Source organism: Pipistrellus hanaki (assembly GCF_964339955.1).
Source record: "Pipistrellus hanaki genome assembly, chromosome: 2".
Lineage (NCBI taxonomy): Eukaryota > Metazoa > Chordata > Mammalia > Chiroptera > Vespertilionidae > Pipistrellus > Pipistrellus hanaki.
This window is the reverse complement of record NC_140504.1, coordinates 8362658-8381684: the sequence shown is the minus strand read 5'-3', so window position 1 is coordinate 8381684 and position 19027 is coordinate 8362658. Positions and strand designations below refer to the sequence as shown.

The 19027-nt window shown below is 47.2% G+C and overlaps 1 protein-coding gene across 14 annotated transcripts in view; it reads right to left on the bottom strand.

Annotated features, from left to right (window-relative positions):
• Positions 1 to 19027, bottom strand: part of PCNT (pericentrin) — an 85717-nt gene that overhangs the window by 38355 nt on the left and 28335 nt on the right. For 6 of the 14 annotated variants that reach the window (XM_084872206.1, XM_084872199.1, XM_084872202.1 and 3 more), the window contains exons 16-26: positions 18514 to 18714; positions 15018 to 15164; positions 13223 to 13374; positions 10929 to 11089; positions 10506 to 10744; positions 7460 to 7622; positions 6645 to 6857; positions 3167 to 3199; positions 1123 to 1352; positions 443 to 559; positions 310 to 330 (exon numbers count right to left, since the gene is read on the bottom strand). In XM_084872206.1, the coding sequence (XP_084728332.1) occupies positions 310 to 330; positions 443 to 559; positions 1123 to 1352; positions 3167 to 3199; positions 6645 to 6857; positions 7460 to 7622; positions 10506 to 10744; positions 10929 to 11089; positions 13223 to 13374; positions 15018 to 15164; positions 18514 to 18714 (1677 nt within the window). The remainder of the gene's footprint in view (positions 1 to 309; positions 331 to 442; positions 560 to 1122; positions 1353 to 3166; positions 3200 to 6644; positions 6858 to 7459; positions 7623 to 10505; positions 10745 to 10928; positions 11090 to 13222; positions 13375 to 15017; positions 15165 to 18513; positions 18715 to 19027) is intronic. The other 8 variants (XM_084872209.1, XM_084872207.1, XM_084872200.1 and 5 more) reach the window with 5 other exon arrangements.

Below are 19027 nucleotides of genomic sequence, written 5' to 3'. Positions count from 1 at the left end.
GTGACCTTGGGCTGGCTTCTGCAAGATGTCACCACTGGGAAAACTGGGAGAAGGGCACACAGGATCTCTGTGTGTCTTGTTTCTCACACAACTGCAATTGAAACCACAGTTTTCTCAAAATAAATTTAATTTTAAAAAAGAATAAACAAATTGACTACAGCCACTCCGGGACAAGAGGAAACAGACAGTTCCAGACTAAGCAGAATGATGCGAGAAAAAGCAGCAAGATGCAGAAGCAGGTGCACCACTGCCCATATGTCACATGCACTAGCCATGCAGGTGGACAGGGCACAGACAGAGGTCACATACCTCCTCATCCAGCTGTGCCTGCTGTCATTGCCGTGTACATGGAAGGCAAAAATATTTTTAAAGATAAAGTTTAAAAACACTGTAACAAATCGCTCCCCCACACACGCCTGTAGCCCATGGCAGACTGACTTACATCACTGTCGCGGGAGCCCCGGGCCTGCGGCTGGGCTGCCCGGTGGAGCTGCTCCTCCAGCCGCTGGATCTCCTGCTGGAACTCCTCCCGCTCATGCTCCCTCTCCACGGCCTGCTCCTGTTACGAGAGGCAGATTGTGGGGGCTGCTTACTGTGATGTCACTGCCCAGTCGCACCCACTCCCCCCTAAAGGGAACCACTGAACGGTACGAGATGGACAGAGAAGGCTCCAGGTCTGATGCTACAGCCATTTCATACACGTGGCCACTGCCCAGAACAATAGGCCCCTTGAGTGGACATTGCGGGAAGGAGAGCTAAATGGGGAGGAGGGCCTTCCCAGGGGATGAGGGAGAGGCTTCTGAAATGTTGAAAGGGAGAAATGTCAGAAAGGGCAAAGAGCGCAGGTCCAAGCTGGCTTCAGGCACACAGGGCCTGTAACTCACTGCAGGCGACTCCTGCCCAAGCCACTACAAGGAGCGTGGCCATAAGACCATGGGTGTTTCCTCAGAATCATATATCAAACGTTGACAACGTCTGAACTATCTACCAAGAGACAAGGACACGTGAAGGTCTACTATACATTAATCTTCTCATCAGGCCACAGAAGCTTAATGACCTGAGAAGGACCAGGCTTGGAAAGGTGACTTTCAGGGAGGCAAAGAGAATTTATAGAGCTCTTACGTCCATGAACTGCCGCTGGCTGCGCAAGTGCTTGTCCAGGGACACCATCTGCTGCCGCAGGGCGCTGAGCTCCTCGGCCTGGGAGGCGCATGCTTGATGGCGGGAGAGCTGCTCTTCCAGCTCGGCCTCCAGGAGCTTCACCTGGGCATGCAGAGTCGCCCGGTCTTTCTCACATTGCTGCCTGGTCTCCAACCGCTCTGTGGTGGCAGCTTCCACTTCCCTCCGAAGGGCTACAGTGGCAGAGAACAGAAGGGGAGGCCCTCAGCACGGGGCATGGTCCTTGTGCTGCACCAGAAACACCAACATGTGCTTACTAGCAGTGACGCCACACGGCACAAGCCCCACATGACACCATGGCTAGCTCCCTGGCAGCTCGAGACCCAGTCTTAGCCAGAGACTGGAGCACCGGGTCCCCAAGGCTTCCAGTCTCCCCACAGACACAGCACGATCTAACCTTCGTTCCCTCTCCTGCCGCAGAGCCACCTCAAAATGAGGGAATGTAGATCCTGCAAATCAGCATGGGCCTGTGTTCTGTCAGACACCGAGCTCGTGTCCCAACAACATAGCTGCAATGTAGCCAAATACCCGCCGAAAACAAACTCAAGCACATTTGCAAAAATAAATAAATAAATAAATAAAATTTTAATATTGCAACCTTTACATGAAAATTGCCTAATGTAACAAGAAAGCCTGAGAAGAATTCATCTTGGTGTTCCCAAATGACAGTTATCAGGTAACTTTCTAGGAATTACACCTTCACATATAATCCCCAATAGGGAAAAATAAAATGTAACTTAGAAGTCCTGTCTGAGGCTTGGCCAGTGTGGTTCCGGATTGTGTAGACCTATGAACCAGGTGGTCATGGTTCAATTCCATAGTTCAATGCCTGGGTTGTGGGCTTGATCCCCAGCAGGAAACATGCAGGAGCCAGCCAAACAATGATTCTCTCTCATCACTGATGTTTCTCTCTCTCTCTCCTACTCCCTTCCTCTCTGAAATCAATAAAGATATGAATAAATAAATAAATTCAGGGTGCAGCCCTGGCTGGTTTGATTTAGTGGTCAGCCTGCAGAACAAAAGGTCGTGGGCTCAATTCCCAGCCAAGGGCACATACCTTGGTTGCAGGCTTGGTCCCTGGCTCTAGTCAGAGTGTAAGCAAGAGGAACCCAATATATATGTGTCTTTCTCATGTAGATGTTTCTCTCTTTCCCTCTCCCTCCCTTTCATTCTCGCTTTAAAAAAAAAAAAAAAAAAAAAAAAAAAAGGAAAAGGAAAAAATATCCCCGGGTGAGGATTTAAAATAAATAAATAAATAAATGCAGGGTGCTGCGGCGAAGGCTGCAATTCAAGTGGGAGCTATAAATCAAGCATCTCAAAGGAGGCTTGCCTCTGTGGAACCCTAAGTGTTTAGACTAAACTGAAATACTAAATATTATTTACATTTCACCCGTTTTCAGAGTTTAATTATTCTGGTTTATAAAAATCTGTCAATTATTTATGACAAATTACTATCACCACTAACAACAGTCTCAGTAAATTTTTATGCTAGTAAGTTTGCAATTACAGTAAATTAGCCTTAAACATGCAGTTAGGTCAGCGTCATTCACAGCCCTTAGAGACACGAAACAAGGCTCACATGTAACTGCTGTCCACCCAGACAGAGGCCTTCAGGGCTCTGTGCTGCAGAAAAGACACCGGCTGCCGGCTCACATGGCCTACATGCAAGTGAGCCTAAGGGGAAGGCATCTGCGTGGCTGCCAAGGCCGAGAGCAAAGGAGCTCCACCAGGCCCACCCCGCCCCCAACTAGGGCCCCGTAGCCCCTAGCCCTGCACAACAGCACACTGTAGCTCAGTTACTGCCGGAGGCATCACCGGAGGAAGGCATGCCCACTTATACATCTGATATTGAAGATGAAAGTTATCATTTTACTTAATAGTATGCCAAAAAAGCTCTGGGATATTTTTTGCTCTTCAGTCAAACATTTGCGAAGTCTGGTGCAAACACAGCATATGGCACATACATCACTTGTTTGTTTTCACAAACCTGAGTCCTTGTGCGCTATAGTGACAGGAACGCCTACAAATGAACACATAGCACTTTCAGAAATGAAACAGGAGAATGTGCGACCTAGAATGTGATCATTGGAAACAAGAAAGAGGACAGTGGCAACAGCAAGAAATGTCTTTGGCCCTGGACGACCTCTAAACCTCGTGCACTTCCAAACCACCCTGCTTAGTTAGGGGTCTAAATGTCTGTCTCCAAAAACCGTATGTTGGATCCTGACCCGCAATGTGATGGCATCAGGAGGCAGGACCCTTGGGAGGTAGAGCCTTTCTAAAAGAATCCCGAACGCACCCTGGCCTTTGGCATGCGAGGACACAGTGGGAAGATGCTGTCTGTGACCCAGAAAGGCCCCTTACCAGAAGGCAATCGTGCCAACACCCTGACCTTGGACTTCTAGCCTCCAGGACTGTGACAATAAATATCTGCTGTTTATGAACAACCCATCTGTTTTGTCACAGCAGCTGAATGGACTGAGACAGGACTGTTTGCTCAGGTGTCAGAGCAGGTTCTGGATCCAAAGGCTTTTAAAGGAGACAAAAAGAAGAGCTGAATTTCCCCAGGAGATGCCAGGACCTCCCAAAACTCTTGAAGAGCTGACAAGCACATCAAACAGCTCACACAGGAGGGCCAGCACTTTTGGTTTGACAAGCCAAGTCCCTAGCTGGGATCACACAACTGTGTGGCAGAGTGAGGGGAAGGGACAGAGATCAAGTGAGAAATTAAGCGGGATTAACAATGTGAAAATGAAAGCAAACCCAGAAGATCCCAAAGAAAGTATAAGAATTTCCTGGTAACAAAACAAAGCAAAGGAGAGACTGGTCTGGGCCCCGGAGCAAGTTCCATAGCTGTCCCTCCCTGGCCCAGCTCCCTCCTCTCCGAGGCACTGCGGGCACCCAGGTGGGACAGGCCTCTCTGCAAGATGGGACACAGCCTTGGGAAGAGCCAAGGAGGAGCCGAGCCAGGAAGGATCCAAGCCAGGTGTGGGCAGAGATGATGCCACAGAAGGGCTGAACCAGGGGGCAGCCAGGTCCAGGCCAACCTGAGTCAGAGCCACTTGGGTTGTGTGGCCCCTGAGATGGTCCCGCATCTGTGTATCCCACAAGGTCCTGAACCTGCAGGAGGAGAACGGGCTGGAAGTACCAGTGCTCACGGGTAACCATGAGTCTGAACGGACAGGGTGTGGGACCAGTCACCCCTGAGAGGAGGAGGGGCCATCACACGGACTTGCAGGCTGAGACATAAAGGGTCCCTGCACAAGGAAGGTCTGTTCCTCTGCAAAGTACGCCCTATGAGGAGCTCCAGAGGGACAGAAGAGGATGAAAACAAAAGAAAAAAAAGTCTGAAGAAACAATGAGTGACAAATCCCCAGATTTAAGAAAAAAATGTGAGACAGAACAGGAAAGATGTGAAAAACCCACCCTAGTGACATGTAAGAACATCAAAGAGTTATTTCTAAAAAATCACCTGCAAATAAACAAGATAAAAACATCTCAGCAGAAATTCTAGATGTAAAGAAAAATTGGGTTATAGCCTCACATTTTAAAGGAAAATAAATCAAATCTAGAATTATATCTTTCCGGCTACAACTTCACTTAAGGATGATGATAAGGTAAAATTCAGGTACTCAAGGTTTTCCTTCTTTGAAACCACTGAGTTGAGGAGAAAATAACCCACAACTTATTGCTGTTAGATGGCAATTTGCACATGACACAGAATACACAGAGCTCATGTGCTCGTGTGTACATGTGTGCAAAACATACACACAAATGTGGGCAAAAGCCTTGCCTTACAGTGGTGTGGCATAGCTGGGGCCGGAGCGAAATGGTTGAAACAAGACAGGTCTCAATGTTGGGGAACGAGGGACCCTGAGGCAGAAGGAGCCCTGGACACATAGCATTAGTCAGCAGAAGGCTGTCTGTGTATGTATGGAGTGGGGAATTGGGGTGGAGGGGGGAGGGCGGTGACAGCACCCACAGGAAGTGCGGAAAACAGAAAAGAAGGCAACAGACCCAAACAGCCATGGGCACAGGAATAAAACCTGGGTAAACAGAGTAAAAGAGATGCCCACAGCTGTACTTTTTACAAAATCGTTAATATGAGACAAATGTAAGAAAAAAGTGAATATAAAGGGGTTAAAAACTGACACATAAGGGGGGAAATGAGAAAGCTAGACTAATTTTTTAATACCAAAACTTTAATCTAAAATGAAAAAGGGACAAAAGGCGTGCACACACACAAGAGAAAGCTGAGCAAGAGGTCTGGAAATGATTATAAATACAGTTTAAAGTTTTGTTCATGAGTGGGAACCAAGAACAAGCCTAAAAATCACTATTTGCTGAAAGAAATGGCAGGCCTGTGGGACCTGAATGCCTTCCTAGAGCAAGGGAGAGGCACCTTTTTTCTGCTGAGGACCATTTGGATATTTATAACATCACTCGAGGGCCATACAAAATTATCAACTTAAAAATTAGCATGCTATATTTGGTCAAAAATTTAATTAACTCACCCCTAATGCCTTGGCAGGGCCAGACCAAATAAATTATTGGCCTTATATGGCCCGCAGGTGGGATGTTCTGACCCTAGAGCCACAGGTCAGCATGAGCTGAGTACCCATTGGCAGGGCTCACAGAATTAAGGCAACAAACAGGAGAGATGAGGTCGCAGTCCGTAACAGAGAAGACAAGGAAAATAGAAATGATGAACAAAACCAAAAGCTGATTATTTATTGAGAAAAGTTTTAAAAAAACAATTTAGGGAAGAAAAGTTTCTGTACAGGTGAGTAGCCTACCAATGACCAAGGCTCAGAGCACAGGCATGGAGCTGCAACCAGAGTGAAGGTAAAGACCTTGTGGACAAGGAGAGGCAGGGAGCTCCGCCCACCATGACTCAGCCAGTAGCTACACAACCTCAACTGGGAGCAGGCAGGCACAGGGACAGACAGGGTCCTGAATTCAGCACAGGGAACAGCTCTGGGAAAGTTGAACCGGCTCTGGGAAAGCTGAACGGGCACAGGATTATTACAAATCTGCTACTGAGGGCATGGCTACCTGCAAACTCAACATTTTACACTTTTTACGTTTTGACTGTTTATAAATATTTTAAAGTCTGAAATATCTTTCATTAAAGTTTTTTCATTAAAGTAGTTAAGGTTAACATTTTTTACATCACCTGCATTTTTTCATGGTTTGGCTGTTTATCTCAAACAAGTTGCCAACATTTTCCGTGACCTAATTGCCAGAGGTTACTCTGACCTCACAGAGACATGAGAACCAGGATGATAGGTGGACGCTAATCTAACCTCACACCCCTCTCAAAGTCACACACTCCCAGATTCCCTCTGAAAAGTACCGCCATCTTTCCTCTCCACCCTCTAGAAATGGCACACTTCGCTTCCAGAAAAGCCCTCTGTGCTGTTGCCCGTGCTCTGCCCTCCAGCCCTGGAGACAGCCTTCCTTACCAGCCTCTCTCTCTTCCGCTTCTGTGGCCGCCACCTCCTTTTGGTGACACAGGACAGCGTTCTCCTCCTTCAGCTCTGCCTGCTGCCGAGTCACCCGCTGAAGCTGCTGTTTCAGGCTCTCCAGCTCAGCCACAAGGCCCTGCTCAGACGTCTCCTTCTGGACTAGTGCCTCCTGCAAGCTGGCCTTCTCCACTTTGAATCCCTCAATGAGGCCTGGGAAGACAGGAGAAACACGGTTGCTGAGGGGCCCTGGAGAAGCGAATAGAGCAGCCACAAAGATAAGGGCTGCCACGCACCAGCATGAGCTATGTGGTCACACCTGTGGCCGGGTCTAAGATGGATGGCACAGGGCCAACCCCAGCCCCAGGCAGGTGTGGGAATTGCCAGACGAGGCAATACACCTGTGAGCTCACACACACACCGTGGTGCCAAGTACCCAGAACACATGGCCACTGTGAGCACCAGACACCAGGGTCTCAGGGGTGACTTCTTGGGGCACTCACTGCCCATAGCCCGTGATGGGAAGACACAGTTCCCATCTCGCCACAACAGTGTGACGTTGTCACTCTAAACAGGAAGTAAGTGCCAAGGGACAGGACCACCCCATGAGCCTGTCTGTTGCAACCGTGATCCCCAAGCTACTGCATGTAGCTCTGCAATGATGATTCATTCCACTGAGAAAAGACAGCAATGTCTCAAAACTGGCTGCTTTATTTTACTTTTACATTTGCTTTAAATATTCTGTGTTAATACTTGCCCTTAGCAACGCGATGCCTGGGTTCCAGCCCATCCTTGCCAGCCCACTGGCTGCTCACCTTCTGCCTTGTGCAGCTCCAGTGTCAGCCGAGTCTTGGCCGAGTTCTCCTCCTCCAGGCGTTCCAGCAACTCTTGGTGTTTTCTAACAACCTGAGCTGTCTCCTCATTTTTAGAGCTAAATTCTTTTTCAAAACGAGTGTGAATTTGACGTGCTTCCTCCAGCTGAAAATTTGAAAAATTGGAACTACATATCAAGAACAATAAAAGCTTACACTAATCCCAATTACAATTCTACTTGCTTAGAATTCTATTGAAATCATAAATATTCCATAAGAAACAAGTTTCCATGCTTGCTGTTAAGATTAATTAATTACTAAATAAATTTGCTCATTAAACAATTTTCAACAATGAACAGTTCTGCACACACAGCACCACACAAACATGCACTTAAGAAGCATGGAGTCCTAGCCAGTTTGGCTCAGTGGATAGAGCGTTGACCTGCGGACCAAAGGGTCCCAGGTTCAATTCCAGTCAAAAGCACATATGCCCAGGTTGTGGGCTCAATCCCCAGTAGGGGGTGTCCAGGAGGCAGCCAATCAATGATTCTCTCTCATCATTGATGTTTCAATCTCTCTTTCCCTCCCTCTTCCTCTCTTAAATCAATAAAAATACATTAAAAAAGAACCATGGATACAGGTGTCTGCAAGGCAACATTAAGGACACATGACAGAAAACTGACTACCAAGAACCTGGCACCTGGGAAAGAAAGTGCCACCAGCTCCACAGTTGGAAAAGGAGATGGGAAAGGTCTCAGGGCTGGGAAAAGCAGGCTTATGGGGCCAGTCACCACACTGGGCAGGAAGCCTGACAGTCTCCACCTCCCTGACGAGTCACCACAAGGCCCCTCCCTGGCTTCCTTGGATGCCTCCACTTCCCAGCTCAGCCCTGGACCCCAATCTTCCTTGCCTCCCGTTTCCCTGGCAGTATGTCCATTCTGAGGCTCCCAGGCCATCTATAGGCTGAATGGCCCTGGTTAATCTTTGAATTCAGAACAACTAGTCCCTGCTGTGCTGACTGATTCCTCAGAACCTAGCCTGGGCCTTCCATGTACTTGATGCAACTCAGCTGCTAAGTAAATCTACTGGTTTTATCTTAAAAATGGCCCCGAAGACCACCTCTTTTCATGCCCTGAAATGGGCCACCTCCCACAGTTTCTGTCCTCTGGAGACACCTGCCCAAGCCAATCAGCCCCTGGGCAGCCCCACCACTGACCCTGGCCCAAACAGGGGCCCTCTCCACCCTTCAGCCACTGCCCTTCCCACCTCCCACAAGACTCTACTCCACTAACCCCTTCCCTTAAACCTGCCCTGCTTTCTCTCCCACACAACCTACGTTCTCCCTGCTGTGGGGATGGAACACACTCAATGGGATAAATTTCTAGGGAGCAGAACCCAGGAAAAGCAAGTGTGGGCCCACATCAGACTAGGGCACCTAGGTGGGCACCAGGCTGGGGCCATAGCTGGGTGACACCTGCAGATGCCAGATGTTCACAGGATGGCATTTGTTTCTGTGAAATGACATTGGGGAGGAGGTGGGTACAATCAAAAGCACCTGATGACTTGTTTGCTGCTGCACAAATCTGTCCAGATTTTGAGAGAAGACTAGAGGTGAGGGAGGGAGGAAAGGCAGCTAAGAGGATGAAAAAGAGACACCTAAGGTCTCAGCACTGTTGCTCTGCCCGCATGCCCTGAGGAGGGAAAATTACTCAAGTATTTCTGCAATGTGAACAGTAAAACTCCACATAAGAGTGCTTATTGGGGGGCTGGAGGAGGGATGTAAAAGATCAATCAAAGGACTTGTATGCATGCATATTAGCATAACCAATAGACACAGACACTGGGGCAGTGGGGGCTTATCCTGGGGGTGGGAGTGGCCAGGAAGGGGTCAATGGGGGGGGGGGGGGAAGGGAGACATATGTAATACTTTAAACAATAAAAAAATAAGTTAATAAAAAAGAGTGCTTATTATTTTTTTAGAGAGGCAAGGGGGAGGGAGAGAGAAACATTAATGTGAGAGCAAAATATCATTAGCCTCTTGCAAACCCCCCTATTTGGGATCGAGCCCACAACCTGAGCATATGCCCTGACTGAGAATCAAACTGGCAACCTTTTTGGTGCATGGAATGAGCCATTCTGGCCAGGACAAGAGCACTTACTTTTTAACTGGGCAAACTTTGGGGAAAAGAATCTCTTTATTGCTTTCAGTTATTCCTACTTAAGGTCTTTCCTGATTGTCTAAAATGTTCTAAAAGGGTTAGCAAAAGTAATTTCCCTTTTCAGTGATAATCTTTGAATATAAATAACTGAATGTGAAATTAAAGTTCCTGTGGGAGGTGGGAAGGCAGCAGGTGAAGGGGAGCACATAAAGAAAAGTAGAAGTGGGCCGAAGCCGGTTTGGCTCAGTGGTAGAACGTCGGTCTGCGGACTGAAAGGTCCCAGGTTCGATTCCGGTCAAGGGCATGTACATTGGTTGTGGGCACATCCCCGGTAGTGGGTGTGCAAGAGGCAGCTGGTCGATGTTTCTCTCTCATTGACGTTTCTAGCTCTCTATCTCTCTTTCTTCCTCTCTGTAAAAAAATCAATAAAATATATATATATTTTTTTTTTTTAAAAAAGTAGAAATGGGCTAAATTACATGTCATCTGAGGATGCTGAGGTTTTATTTTTAATTCACTGCAAGTCCACTATCTTAAGAATTTTGGTTCAGAAAAAACTCCTCAAGAGGAGCCTGGGAGGAAGACAAAGCTGGTAGTGACCTGAGGAGAGGCAGTGGGTGTGAGCACCAGAATCAACAGTTTCAGTCCCCAAATGTCAAGTGCTGGAGAAGACCTGAGAGATAACGTTCACCTGGAGAATCAAAGTGTCCATCCCCACCCTGCAGGGCTGGTGAGAATCAGAAATGCCCAGTGAAAAAGGTTTATCTATCCGACCTACTTATTCATTCACCCACAGCCCTTCTCTGAGGCAGAGCATCAGCACAGGGGCCAGAATGGAGCCACAGAGCAAAGAATGGGTGGAGTCTGGTGCTAAGTGGGCCAAGGCTCACCTGCCTAGAGGAGTCCAGAACCATCTCCAGGAGGCCATCCACTGCCAGGCCAAGGCTCCGGTAGATGCTCTTGACAGGCTGCTCACACTCCAGTGTACTTTCCGGGCTTAGGAAAAAGCTTTCACAGATGTGGCTGCTGATCTCAGCCATGGAAGACACCTCAGTGCATTCTGTCAAAGTTCTATCCAGGTCCGGCAGTGCCACATCAAGCCCGGGCCACGTCTCATCCAGTGCTGGTGCTACAAAGTGAGAAAACACAAAAGCCTGCACCTAGGCATCAGGGACAAGCATGCCCACGTCCCTAGGGACAGCACCCCATCTCAATAAGGAGTGGGTTCCAGCGCCAGCAGCAGAAGGGGTGCAGCCCAGGGGCACTTGGCACACTGAGCCTGGGGGGCTGCACATGGCCCGGCCAATGCTCACCTACAGATGAGACCTGGCCCTCCAACCTCGCGTTGGGTGAATTCTCATCCTCCAGGCAAAGCCCCACGCGCTCACTGATCCGGCTCTTCAGGGAGACGGCAGCCTTCACTGTCTCTCCAAATAGGCCCAGCAGCCTCCGAAGGGCATCCTGGAGAGCGATCCTGGGAAGGGAAGCACAGCGGACACAGCCTTCAGCCTGGACCCCAGCAGAGTGGCTCTGCGACGGGAGCAGAGTAAACCTTGTTGCTGCTGCTCTTCGTTTTTAAAAGATGCCATTATTGTTTATTCAAGCATCTTTCTCTAGAATCAGCCTCCAGCCAACCAGCAAAAGACAAGGGCTTCATGTAGAACCAGCCCCACAGCTGCGGAATGGTTTGAGGAACACACAAACCTCACCCATCCCCATGGCACAGGCTCTCTGACCCTCAGGGCCCTGCCCTTCTTGAGACAGGTGATCACACCTGACCCACAACCCAAGGGCACGGAGGTTTTCCCGGGCCCGTCCCTGGGGCTGCACAGACTGCGGAGGTTAGCGTGATTTGTTCTTCACAGCACAGGACTCAGCTGCACCCTGTCTCTAAGCTATACCCTTCCAGCAGGGGAGCCTCGATCACATGACTCTGCCTAGGCTATAGCTATGGGCAAACTAATAAAGCTATATGCAAGCCAGACAAGCCACATGCAGCCAAAGTGGGCAGGACACGGGCTTGCCCACCCCAACCTGTTCACATACACACTCCTTACCAATGGACCCACACAGGGGCTGCTTCCCGGGCAGGGAGAGACACCACTGAGCAAAACAGACAAACAGCCACACCTTGCAGAGCTAACATTCCCAATGAGGGACACAAGCAGGAAGTGCAAGGAGAGAAGAGGAGACAGTGGGCTGACTGCATGAAGCACAAAAACCTGGAGGGGAGTTGGGGGCCTGACAGCTCCCTGGCTGCTGCCCTGGCCCCTGCAGGTTGCTACCAAGGACACAGGGAAGATGAGCAGAGCATGTGCAAAAGCCCTGGGCTTAGTGTACAGGAGGAGAGAGGATGATCACAGAGATGGTGGGTCAGGGAGGGCAACTAGGAGTCCGCATCAAACCACAACCGCAGCTACAAACAAGTGCCAGAGAAGCATGCACGTCTTCACAGAGAATTACAAAGTTTTCAAAAGAGTGAAAGGAGACCTGGCTCAGGACCGCGTGCAGTAAGAAAGTCATGGATCCTGCACATTGAGCTCAAGAATAAGCCAGGCCTGCCTGCCTCACCTAGTCTCTCATTCATTCATTCACTCATTCATTCATTTATATTCATTCATTCTATGTACAGCCCACATACAATTGAATTTTATTATCAGGATTCCACATTTATATAGCTTAAAATGCTCTGGTAAAGGTGCAAGCTTATCACATTTTTTAAGGAAATGAAACAAGTATTTGCTTTATTGATATACTAGGCTTAGACCTGTGTTTAACAAGCCAGCCAAAAATAGCACCAAGGTTAGACTATAGCCTACTTTTCAAAGCCTTCATTTTACAACTTATTAATAAGCAAACAAGGGATCAATCACCTCTCATCCACCTGATGTGATCTTTTTATACACATCCTGCTAAGTCCCATTTGAAACAGCTGAAAATGTTTTTTAAAAGCTTTGCAGATGAGCTCATGAATACAAATTTCACAGTTAATTCGAACAGAAGGAATTCAAAACAAGTTGTTGCTCAATCAGAGTTCATTATTTGTAAATCATCAGCTTGCTCCCCACTCCCTCTGGTCTCTCTTGACCCTTGAGGTCAGCATAGGACTCTGGGCAGACACGCTGGTGGGCACAGCACAAACAGAGGGGTCCAGAGAAAGGCCTGCTTACAGGGATGCCGAAGAACTAATCAGATAGACAAAAACAGATTTCCTGACATCAGGTGCAAATAAACGAAGAATTGAACAGTTCAAGATGCACTCCAGACCTATATACAGGAAAAGAAAAACTAAAACCAAGACAAAATATGGGGGGGAGGGGGATCTGTGTGGCGTTAGAGTTAAAACCTTTTTCTAAAATGAAACCCCCAAGCAAACAGGACAAAGGGGCAGATTACTAATGGTACCTGCATTATAACATCAAAATTCTGTAATTTGGCAAATATGAGGCTTTTGGCAAAGCGAAATGGTGGGTATGCAGGTGTCCGGACATTGCTCAGTACTTTTCTCAATGTTTAAAATAGCTTTAAATATAAGAATCACGCAACACGAGGGCCCCCTGTCCCCAGACATCATCGTGCTCAGGCAGCAGTGACCGAGGACGCTGACCTTTCACTGTGAGAAAGATCCACATCAGACTTGAGCATCGAGATGAGGTTCGTGCCTTCCTGGTTCTCCCTGTCCCGCCTTTGCTGTAGTGTCTCCAGGTCTGAACGGTGTTCTTCTATCTCACGACGTAAGGATAAAATTTGGTCTTCTAGCTGTTCAGAAAAAATTGTTAAAGCTTTAGTTAAAACAATGTGGTTAAAAATAAAACTTCTAGGCTGGATGAAGTGGCTCAGTGGTTGAGCATCGACTTATAAACCAGGAGGTCACAGTTCAATTCCTGGTCAGGGCAATCCCTGTGTTGTGGGCTCAATCCCCAGTGGGGAGAGTGCAGAAGGCAGCCGATCAATGATTATTCTCTCTTATCATTGACTAGTGGCCCGATGCACGAAAATCATGATATTTATCATTTTAATGCTCCTATCTATGATATTTATAATTTTAACGCTCCTATCTATTCATCAGTTAAAATAAACATCAAGCCGGGACGGTTTGGCTCAGTGGATAGAGCGTCGGCATGCGGACTGAAAGGTCCCGGGTTCGATTCCGGTCAAGGGCATGTACCTTGGTTGCGGGCACATCCCCTGTGGGGGGTGTGCAAGAGGCGGCTGGTCGATGTTTCTCTCTCATCGACGTTTCTAACTCTCTGTCCCTCTCAATTCCTCTCTGTGTAAAATCAATAAAATATATTTAATAAATAAATAAATAAATAAATAAACAAACATCAAAGACTGGGTTTATAAATAAAGTCCTCTATTACACCTCACTCCTAATGTACTTAGATCACCTTCATAGCAATTGTGTGACTAAGCTTTATATTAACATGCAATTACTAATTTTTCTTTCATTATTCAACTAGAGGCCCTGTGCATGAAATTCGTGCATGGGGATGTGTGTCGGTCAGCCCGGCCTGCACCCTCCCCAATCTTGGACCCCTTGGGGGATGTCCGATTGCCTGTTTAGGTGGGATAGGGCCTAAACCAGCTGTCGGACATCCCTCTCACAATCCGGGACCGCTGGTTCCTAACCATTCACCTGCCTACCTGCCTGATCATCCCTAACTACTCTGCCTGCAGGCCTTCTAACCCCCGCTTGCTCCCCCTTGCCAACTTGATGGCCCCCAACTGCCCTCTCCCCCCACGTCTTCTGTAAGGTGCTTTCACCATAACTTTCATCATCCCACTTAACATGGCAAAAGATAAACAAAAGTGAAAGGTAGTGATTAAAGGTGAAAATTACTAACAAGGCCTTTGCTCTATTACTCTCTGCCTACAAAAATAAAACATATAAACCTCCCAGGCTGTCAGTTCGGGAGAGAGAGCAATTCAGAATAAAAATCAGTTGCCAGGCAAGTGAACATCCCTCTTACAAATTTCTCTCTAAAAGCAAAAGTCAATGATGGCAGAGTCTCAATGGGCTGGGTGGGTGGCGGCACCAGCTACCATGAGCTCCTGGGCCAAATGAGCAGCTTAGAGAAGTGACTAGTGTTTTCCAGCAGCAGAGCAACCTGAACACCTGAGCCCTCTCCCTTGAGCTCATTGCCAGCAGTGATGGTTTCTCGGTCTCAGTCCAGTTTACCAATGAGAACATGGGTGTCCTCCCAGAGGATAAAAGAACAGAGGACACAACAGACCACACACATGCCCAGTGGGGCCACCAGCGCCCTAGTCCCACCTCTCTGGAAGACAACTGGACACAGTATGATTGTGATGACTTAAAAATGGCTAAAGTGGGAATTTCATGTTATGCATATTTTACCACACAGACTAGTACTAAGCAGCAAAGACTATCCACACACCTGCAGAACCTGGTTGCTTTTCTCCTGAAGCTGCAGGGACAGAGACTCCTTCTCTTTTTGGTGAAGAGACTGCACCTGCTCCCACTCCAACCTGTGCATCTCCTTGTTTTCATGCAAAGCAGCCTCCTTTCCACGTTCAAATTCACCCTGTACAAAGACATAATTAAAAACAAAAAATGCTGTCAGGGCACATACCAGAATCAACCAATGTGAAGCAATGGAACACAAGAGACCCTCAGCAGATGAATACCCAGCTGAATTCTCATAATAAGGCAGAGGTCAACAGGTAGTGAAGTGACACATTCAAAGAGCTGAAAGAGTAAGACTGTCAGCCAAGAATCCTAATCCAGGAAACTCTGTTTCCAAAATGAATGAGAGCCGAAACCGGTTTGGCTCAGCGGTAGAGCATCGGTCTGCAGACTGAAAGGTCCCAGGTTCGATTCCGGTCAAGGGCATGTACATTGGTTGCAGGTACATCCCCGGTAGGGGGTGTGCAGGAGGCGGCTGGTTGATGTTTCTCTCTCATCGACGTTTCTAGCTCTCTATCTCTCTCCCTTCCACTCTGCGAAAAATCAATAAAATATATTAAAAATATATTTTTTTAAAATGAATGAGAAATTAAGCTATTCCCAGATAAATACAAACTAAGAGAATTCATCACTAATGAGTCTGCTCCGAAGAAATACTAAAGGGAGTTCTTCAGACTAAAATGAAAGGATATTGGACAGCAACTTGAATCCAGATGAAGAAATAAAGAACATTGGCATAGGTAACTATTCAGATAAATATAAAAGACAAAATAAATGTAGTTTTTGTTGGTAACTCTTTTTTACTCCTATCTGATTTCTTTATTTTTGTTCAGCTTAACCAGAGGATATTTTTCCCACTGACTTTTAGAGAGAGGGAAGGGGAAGAAGAGAGGGGGAGAGAAACATTGATGTAAGACACATCGATTGGTTGCCACCCACATGCACCCCAACTGGGGCTGGAAATGGAACCTGTAACCCAAGTATGTGCCCTCCGGGATAGAACCCGTGACCCTTCAGTACATGGACCAACGCTCTAGTCACTAAGCACACTGGCCAGGGCTCTCCTATCTAATTTTAAAAACAACTGAGTAGAGCAATGAGTATAAAAATGTATACAGATGTACTTTGCACAACAACATTAGCACAATGGAGAGAGGAAGGAATGAAGTTATATATGTTGAATGATTTTTTAAACTATTAACATTAAGTTGGCAAAAAACAAAACAAAAAAAAAACAAAGAGCCAGCCCCCAATGATGTTAAGCCCCTTCCTGTCTCACCCTGCAACACAGAACTGCAATTCCTAAAAGCAGTTGAAAGCTAAGCACATCACTTAACCTTCACTTTGTTTCAGGAAGGGTTTTAAGGCAGTTGACAGACAGACACAAAGTCTAACAAGACACACAAAGTTGGCAGAGAGCAGCAAACTCAAAGCCCCGTGCCAACTATCCACTTAGGAGCAGTGTGCCTGTCCTACCTAGTGTGCCAAGCCTGGCACAGGACTTGGCAGAAGTGCACCACGAAGAAGGCCAAGATCAGATATGGCAGCATTCTGGAGAACATCCATGAGAGTCATGTAGGAGCCAGGAGAGGCAGTTCTGAGGGTGGGAAAGAGGGGCCCTTCCAACCCGTGCGGGAGGGTAGACAAGGTACACTCAGGAAAGGGTGCAGAAAGCATTCAATGTGCAAACTCGAAAGCCCATACCGGGGCTTTGGATACTAAGCAGGGAATGCACATCTTTAGGCCACCCCTAGCGTCAATGGTCAGAATCAAAGAAGGTTTGACTCACAAGACTATCCACTCATCAGATCCCTTACAGACAATCGCTTTTCAAATTTACCACAGAATCTTGGGTAAAATTCTGCTTAATTTGCCATGTTTTAATGTTAAGGCCAATATAAGAAAAATATGTTCTTTGAGTTTTTCTAAAAATATACAGAATTATAGAGAAAAATGTCATATATATATATATTTTTATATCATATTATATATTTCCTATATATTATATATAGGAAAACACAATAGAGCCTTGGCCAGATTATTGTGCTGAACACTGAAGGTTCGTGGGTTTGATCGCGGGTTGGGACACATGGGAGGCAACTGAACAACATTTCTCTCTCTCTCTCCTCCTTCCTCTCTCTTTAAAATCAATAATAAATAAGCCGAGACCGGTTTGGCTCAATGGATAGAGAAGGGACCCGGGTTCGATTCCGGTCAAGGGCATGTACCTTGGTTGCGAGCATATCCCCAGTAGGGGGTGTGCAAGAGGCAGCTGATCGATGACTCTCTCTCATCGATGTTTCTAGCTTTCTATCTCTCTCCCTTCCTCTCTGTACAAAATCAATAAAATATATATTTTTTTAAAAAAATTAAAAAAAAATAAAATCAATAATAAATAAGAATCCTCAGGTGAGGATTAAAAAATATATATTAAACAATGTCTGGAGAAGATAAAAAGTAAATAGTACTGCACAAAGAATATCAACATAGTAATAAAGATATTCAAACTATATCTAAACTGACCACAGGTTCTCTTAATATTTTCAAAATTTATCATATAAATAGATTTGTCTTTTCTTTACCAAGAAAAGATGAAATTGCCTTGAGCACACAGTTCTGGTCACACTATGGTTTACTTCTCTTTCCAGACCCTGCTTGGTGTTACCACCCAAGGAAGGGTCCTTCATGGAGGCACATCCCCAAGAAAAGGAAACTAAGCTTACGTTCAGAGCACTTTTCTCACAACCACACCCAAAGAAAGAAAACCTGGAAAGTGATCTAATCACTTCACACACACATTAAGTCTTCTGATAAGTGACACAGCTTTTCAACAGGTGCAAGATATTTGTAGCCCAGATAAAACCTATTCGCAGAGGAAGAACAGTGTGTCCCAGCTATTTTGGGGACGACGATCCTGGCATCCCAAGAAATGCCCAGCAAGGCTTTATGTAATATCTGTTTGCAGCAAAGCCTGAGGGAAGGCCGCAGGAGGAACATGCCAATACCTACACGAGTTCGAATCAAGTCATGGACCTGACTCCAATCATACGTAAGGGTAAGTCATAGGAAAAGGTAGCTCGTGGCCATGAGAACAAGCAGACGTACAGGAGGCAGGGGCAAAGGGCACATGTGGTCAGAGTTTGTGGGGAGCCATATCCCTGATCCGGCCACAGGCCCTGGAGTTTTAAGGTGTGCTATGGGGTACACGAGGCAGGGACCACTCCGCAGAGAAGAGACTATTGAGGGGCTGGTGGCCAGGCTCCTAATAGATCCTGATTCCTCTTTGCATGCCCAAGGCTCACCCAGCAAGCAGCCCCACAGGCTTCACCAATGCCCTGTACCATCTACAAGCAGTGTGCATTCCAATGAGAAGCTCCAGGAGGCCTGGCAGTCTGTGAAGCCACTGGAGATCCCCAATTCCTCCTCTACCCAAGAAGGGGCTGCAATGCACACTCGGAGCAGCTCACCTGCATAGCCCTCTCCTGCAATGCCTGCTGCTCTGCCCGCTGCCTCTGCATCTCAGCTGCGTGCATGTCACCAAGCTCCTGCAGGGCGGCCTGGTGCTGCTGCTCCAGGAGGAGGACCTCAGCTTGCACCCAGTCCAGGGCCACACTCTTTTCCTCCTCCAGCAGGCGCCTCTGATTCAGCAGGGCTCCAGCCAGCTCCTCCTGCCAAGAGAGTCCACAGGACACTGCACCCCACCCACCCTATCCCAGTACCACCCTGCAGTCTTCCCCTGGAGGCCTGACATGCCCAGCTGTCCCACAAACTGGGCAGCACAGCCCCATTTACTGGGACTATAGCTTTAGGCCAAATACACATGTCCTATTCATGACACTCAGATGCAGGTTACAAAGGGTGTGTGTGTGTGTGTGTGTGTGTGCCAGCCCAGAGCACCTGGGCTTTCTCCAGAAATTTCCTTTCGTCCAAACTTAAAGTCACTGCTCTTGACACATGACAGAGGGTTAATTTTATGAAGCA